Raw genomic sequence first — 7116 nt, forward strand, 5'->3', positions numbered from 1 at the left:
AGTTTCTTATCTTTTACACAATAAATTGCTCAATTTGTATTTAAATAAAAATATAAATAAATACTGTTGTAACACTTACAGTTTAGTCAGTTTAAATTAATAATTAAATTGGTTAAGGGTTTAAGAAATGTCCCAAGATCTAAAGGGTTTCCGAGAAATAATAAATTTCCACTTTAAATAATATAAAAACATACACTGAAATTGTATAAAAATGACTTTATTACTCCCACATTTAAAATATATGTGGCGAATTTACAAAAATATGATAAATTGTAGATTTAAAAAAAATGTAAACTTAAATTAATAAAAATTTTTGGTATACTCTTTTTTAACACAGACGAATTTAAAGAAAAATAGCATAAATAATACTACATGCTAACATTACAGGTCGAATAACCGGTATTTTGCTTAATCCACGACAAATAGGAAGTAACACGTGTATTAACTCCAGTGGCATAACCTCCTTGACCACACCCTTTACCAAAACTTATAATGCCCAATATGAATTGACGGTTATATTTGTATACCGCTGGACCGCCAGAATCAAATTGACAAGAATCTTTATTAGTGCCCGTAGTATCATAAGTACACATTTGACTTGGGTAAATAGTGGTTATACCCTGATAGGCCTGTTGGCAGGCACTGTTACTTTGTACCATCAAATGAACCTTCAGTAGAGTTGAGGAAGTGGGACCAGCGAAAGAGGTAGTACCCCAACCAATGACATCAACATAATTATAGGCAAAGTTGTTGTTACTAAAAAAGATAAAATTTTAAAACTTAAATATCGTTTTAAGGTCAGTATACTAGACTAAAGTCTAATCTATAGTCTAGTCTATGATCAATGGTCTAGTTTATAGTCTAGTCTATAGTCTAGTTTATAGTCTAGTTTATAGTCTAATCTATAGTCTAGTCTATAGCCTAATCTATAGTCTAGTCTATAGCCTAATCTATAGTCTAGTCTATAGTCTAGTCTATTGTCTAGTCTATAGTCTAGTCTAGTCTAATCTATAGTCTAGTCTATAGTCTAGTCTATAGTCTAGTCTATAGTCTAGTCTATAGTCTAGTCTATAGTCTAGTCTATAGTCTAGTCTATAGTCTAGTCTATAGTCTAGTCTATAGTCTAGTCTATAGTCTAGTCTATAGTCTAGTCTATAGTCTAGTCTAGTCTAATCTATAGTCTAGTCTATTAGTCTTAGTCTAGTCTAGTCTAGTCTATAGTCTAGTCTATATGTCTAGTCTATAGTCTAGTCTATAGTCTAGTCTATAGTCTAGTCTATAGTCTATTCTAGTCTAGCTAGTCTAGTTATAGTCTAGTCTATAGTCTAGTCTATAGTCTAGTCTATAGTCTAGTCTATAGTCTAGTCTATAGTCTAGTCTATAGTCTAGTCTATAGTCTAGTCTATAGTCTAGTCTATAGTCTAGTCTATACTCTAGTCTATAGTCTAGTCTATAGTCTAGTCTATAGTCTAGTCTATAGTCTAGTCTATAGTCTAGTCTATAGTCTAGTCTATAGTCTAGTCTATAGTATAGTCTATAGTCTAGTCTATAGTCTAGTCTATAGTCTAGTCTATAGTCTAGTCTATAGTCTAGTCTATAGTCTAGTCTATAGTCTAGTCTATAGTCTAGTCTATAGTCTAGTCTATAGTCTAGTCTATAGTCTAGTCTAGTCTAGTCTATAGTCTAGTCTAGTCTAGTCTAGTCTAGTCTATAGTCTAGTCTAGTCTATAGTCTAGTCTAGTCTAGTCTAGTCTATAGTCTAGTCTAGTCTAGTCTAGTCTAGTCTAGTCTAGTCTAGTCTAGTCTAGTCTAGTCTAGTCTAGCTAGTCTAGTCTATAGTCTAGTCTATAGTCTAGTCTATAGTCTAGTCTATAGTCTAGTCTATAGTCTAGTCTATAGTCTAGTCTATAGTCTAGTCTATAGTCGTAGTCTATAGTCTAGTCTATAGTCTAGTCTATAGTCTAGTCTATAGTCTAGTCTATAGTCTAGTCTATAGTCTAGTCTATAGTCTAGTCTATAGTCTAGTCTATAGTCTAGTCTATAGTCTAGTCTATAGTCTAGTCTATAGTCTAGTCTATAGTCTAGTCTATAGTCTAGTCTATAGTCTAGTCTATAGTCTAGTCTATAGTCTAAGTCTATAGTCTAGTCTATAGTCTAGTCTATAGTCTAGTCTATAGTCTTGTCTATAGTCTAGTCTATAGTCTAGTCTATAGTCTAGTCTATAGTCTAGTCTATAGTCTAGTCTATAGTCTAGTCTATAGTCTAGTCTATAGTCTAGTCTATAGTCTAGTCTATAGTCTAGTCTATAGTCTAGTCTATAGTCTAGTCTATAGTCTAGTCTATAGTCTAGTCTATAGTCCAGTCTATAGTCTAGTCTATAGTCTAGTCTATAGTTTAGTCTATAGTCTTGTCTATAGTCTAGTCTATAGTCTAGTCTATAGTCTAGTCTATAGTCTAGTCTACAGTCTAGTCTATAGTCTAGTCTATAGTCTAGTCTATAGTCTAGTCTATAGTCTAGTCTATAGTCTATCTATAGTCTAGTCTATAGTCTAATCTATAGTGTAGTCTATAGTTTAGTCTATAGACTAGTCTATAGTCTAGTCTATAGTCTAGTCTATAGTCTAGTCTATAGTCTAGTCTATAGTCTAGTCTATAGTCTAGTCTATAGTCTAGTCTATAGTCTAGTCTATAGTCTAGTCTATAGTCTAGTCTATAGTCTAGTCTATAGTCTAGTCTATAGTCTAGTCTATAGTCTAGTCTATAGTCTAGTCTATAGTCTAGTCTATAGTCTATAGTCTAGTCTATAGTCTAGTCTATAGTCTAGTCTATAGTCTAGTCTATTGTCTACGCTATAGGCTAGTATATAGTCTAGTCTATAGACTAGTCTATAGTCTAGTCTATAGTCTAGTCTATAGTCTAGTCTATAGTCTAGTCTATAGTCTAGTCTATAGTCTAGTCTATAGTCTAGTCTATAGTCTAGTCTAGTCTAGTCTATAGTCTAGTCTATAATCTAGTCTATAGTCTAGTCTATAGTCTAGTCTAGTCTAGTCTATAGTCTAGTCTATAGTCTAGTCTATAGTCTAGTATATAGTATATTCTATAGAATCTAGTCTTCTTTATAGTCTGATATATTGCCTAGTCTAAAGCCTAGCCTACTAGTCTAGTCTAGTTAAGTCCTACATTGGTATAGTCTGTTCAAAAAAACACCACAAAACTTACGCATTTGCATCCGAGGGCAAACAAATCGGACCCACACCTCTAGACCATTCAATATTTGTAGTTGTTACAAGTAGAGCAATGTCATTGTTTACCGGATTAGCGGTATAAGAGCCATGTACAATTATTTGGCTAACGTAGTAATCAGCTGCATACATAGTATCTGGATCTAATTTATACAAAATAGCTCATTAATTTGTTAATACTTTTTTTTAACGTAAAAGAAACTTACTAGCTAACAGATTTTGACGTCCGGCTCGGATCAATATATTGGCCGGATTAGTTTGAACACGGGCACAATGGGCGGCCGTTAATACATATCTATGGGATACTGAGATTTAAGATATTATAAAAAGATATAGTAATTATTGACAATGTTTAGGACGCTAACCTATAGCTCCTCCGCAATACGAGGCCTGATTTGTGGTTCTATCTTTAAGAGCCACCATAGAGGGAAATTCATTTGTTGCTGTCTGTTGACCATTGACAATTTTCGTATTTACCGACCAGCCACAGTCACAGGGTTGTGGGGCAGCATACAATTGACAACGGAAATTACCGGTCCCACCACCAGACTCGTAAGCCAAAACTACTGAGCGAAAAACAGATCTACGTATAAATGTACCAGCACCACAGAATTTCTCAGATCCTCTTAGTAAAACATCACCGTCGCGTGCCAAATAAAAATACTCGGTAGTACAGCCACTGGAACCCTTTAGAGAGAAATTTTTTATTTTAAGGATGATGTGCATTTTTAGTTAAAGTTTTAACTTTACTTTAGCCAAGTTAATGGTACAGTTAACTACTATATCGTAGTCCAAGGGAGCCACAAATTTATAACGACATGATGAACCTTTGGGATAAGAATTTGGATAGTATGGTGATTCTAGATATGAATAGCCACCAGCTATAGTATAAGTATGATCACAGCCATCGAATAGAGCAGCTTCTGTGCTGACGGCGAAATAGGAAAAAGCGAATAGAAAGCAGAATGCTAAAAGGGAAAGGGTTTTCAAATTAAAAGCTTTTTTTGGGGGGATTTTAGATTTTTTTTGAAAAGTTGTAAGATCCTTAATTTATAGGGTTTGGTGGCTTTTATAAAATTTAGAAAATCTCGTACAAATCATGAAAATTGTGAATTTATGTAAATGAGGTGAATTTTTAATAACTTTTTGTTATGTTCTAAACGTGTGGTGAGTTTTTTTATAATAGTGAAATTCGAAAATATTCACCACACTTTGAAAATCACTCAAATTTACTTTATTTCTTAAAGTCCACATTTAATACATTTTAATTATAAAATTAAATATTTTAAAGATGAGGTGAGTTTTTATAAAAAAGGTGAATTTCGAAAATATTCACCACACTCGGCAAAACACTCAAAATTACTTTATATATTAATACCAAAGATAATTTCTTTATATTTGTCACTTTTGTTATATTTTTTTAACACATTTTTCGGGAATTCTTTAAAGATTTTACAAAAAAATTATTAAAATTAACTTTTATTTTCAGTAATTTTTTGTTTTTATTTTTTTTTATTTAAAAAAAAAAACTCAAAAGTTATTGTTTTATTCAATTTCTTTTAACTGTTGTTTCGCTTCTAATATTCCTCGTTCTTTTTTATAATTACCTTTTAAAATCCGCGTTACTATCGGATCGTTCGACAACATTTTACTAAATGACATTAAAGAATTCTGCTAAAATGTTTCAATTTTAATACTTTTTTTAAAAAGACACTTGTACTAATTAAGACTAGACAAAATGTATGTGTATATTTGTTATTGTTCTTATTTGTTGTCGCAAGACAAATATTAGATTTGATATTTTAATTATGACAAAAACAATTTACTTTAGGGCCAATAAACATATTATATGATTTATTATTAACCAGAACATTAAGAACATTTCATTTAAGATAAACCAAATAGACAAAACACGCGTAATATAATAAGATCAAGTCACTTCAAATCCAAACAAATAAATATTGAAAAAATCTCATTTATTTTAATTACTTATTTAGTAAATGCTCATATTTTATGATTTTCTTAAATATAAAAAAAATTCACTTCTTTTAAAATTTTATGGTTTTTATTAAGCCAAGCAGATCGTGACGTTTTGCTGGTATTATGAGTGATGTTTAATCAAATGTTTATTATTATAGACTGCTTTGTATTTGTTTTATTTATATTTAAATAACTGTTAAGGTAAATAAATTATTTTTCTTTTTTTTTTAAATTAATTCCCGTTTGTATTTATATGCAATAAAATGAACAATTGTGCAAATACTTACAATAATATTACTTCACACCATCGTAATCATTATCATACGACACCACAACAATATTGGCAACAACAACATATTTTTTTGAAAAAGATCATGGGGGCTTAAAAAAGGTAACATGTGTTGACTTATATATCGCAAAGAACACGAATTTGTAATACTCTTTAGACTTAAGGTTTAATAAAATGTAGTTAGAGTAAACTGATCCTCCCTTCATGTGTCTCAAACGTAACGAAATATTCTAAAGATCGCCACTTTTTAACTCATAAAATAAATGATAAGAGATACACTTTCAATTTTGCTTCACTTAGTTTGTATTTGTCACCTAAAAAATAAATAGGTGACAAAACTTTTACACAATTTTATTTTTATATTTTGTAAATTTTATAATGGTGTTTTTGAACTTGAACATTGATAGTGAAGAAATGAAGGAAAATGTGATGGAAAAAACTGCTAACTGTATTTATTATTATTTACAATGGGGTTTTTTCGGAAGGTAAGTTGGAATTAAAGCGACAGGCGACTAAACACAGAAACTACCTAAAACTGAGGTAGAACTGAATTAGAACAGAACTATAACAGAACAGAACTAGAACAGAACTAGAACAGAACTAGAACAGAACTAGAACAGAACTAGAACAGAACTAGAACAGAACTAGAACAGAACAGAACAGAACAGAACTAGAACAGAACTAGAACTAGAACAAAACTAGAACAGAACTAGAACAGAACTAGAACAGAACTAGAATAAAACTAGAACAGAACTAGAACAGAACTAGAACAGAACTAGAAGAGAACTAAAACAGCACTAGAACAGAACTAGAACAGAACTAGAACGGAACTAGAACAGAACTAGAACAGAACAAGAACAGAACTAGAACAGAACTAGAACAGAACTAGAACAGAACTAGAACAGAACTAGAACAGAACTAGAACAGAACTAGAACAGAACTAGAACAGAACTAGAACAGAACTAGAACAGAACTAGAACAGAACTAGAACAGAACTAGAACAGAACTAGAACTAGAACAGAACTAGAACAGAACTAGAACAGAACTAGAACAGAACTAGAACAGAACTAGAACAGAACTAGAACAGAACTAGAACAGAACTAAACAGAACTAGAACAGAACTAGAACAGAACTAGAACAGAACTAGAACAGAACTAGAACAGAACTAGAACAGAACTAGAACAGAACTAGAACAGAACTAGAACAGAACTAGAACAGAACTAGAACAGAACTAGAACAGAACTAGAACAGAACTAGAACAGAACTAGAACAGAACTAGAACAGAACTAGAACAGAACTAGAACAGAACTAGAACAGAACTAGAACAGAACTAGAACAGAACTAGAACAGAACTAGAACAGCACTAGAACAGAACTAGAACGGAACTAGAACAGAACTAGAACAGAACTAGAACAGAACTAGAACAGAACTAGAACAGAACTAGAACAGAACTAGAACAGAACTAGAACAGAACTAGAACAGAACTAGAACAGAACTAGAACAGAACTAGAACAGAACTAGAACAGAACTAGAACAGAACTAGAACAGAACTAGAACAGAACTAGAACAGAACTAGAACAGAACTAGAACAGAAACTAGAACAGA

At 31.8% G+C, this 7116-nt stretch overlaps 1 protein-coding gene across 1 annotated transcript; it reads right to left on the bottom strand.

Annotated features, from left to right (window-relative positions):
- Window positions 1–196: 196 nt before the first annotated feature.
- Window positions 197–4924, bottom strand: LOC119613802 (venom serine protease). Its single transcript, XM_037969860.1, has 6 exons — window positions 4850–4924; window positions 3993–4210; window positions 3608–3929; window positions 3449–3547; window positions 3220–3385; window positions 197–756 (listed from the first exon to the last, which is right to left on the bottom strand). The coding sequence occupies exons 1-6, from the start codon at window positions 4902–4904 to the stop codon at window positions 369–371; spliced, it is 1248 nt and encodes a 415-aa protein (XP_037825788.1). The 5' UTR covers window positions 4905–4924; the 3' UTR covers window positions 197–368.
- Between the last annotated feature and the right edge of the window lie 2192 nt (window positions 4925–7116).

The sequence above is a fragment of the Lucilia sericata genome, unplaced genomic scaffold, assembly GCF_015586225.1.
Source record: "Lucilia sericata isolate MDLA Ls3-8-SP2 unplaced genomic scaffold, ASM1558622v1 Contig002319F_arrow, whole genome shotgun sequence".
Lineage (NCBI taxonomy): Eukaryota > Metazoa > Arthropoda > Insecta > Diptera > Calliphoridae > Lucilia > Lucilia sericata.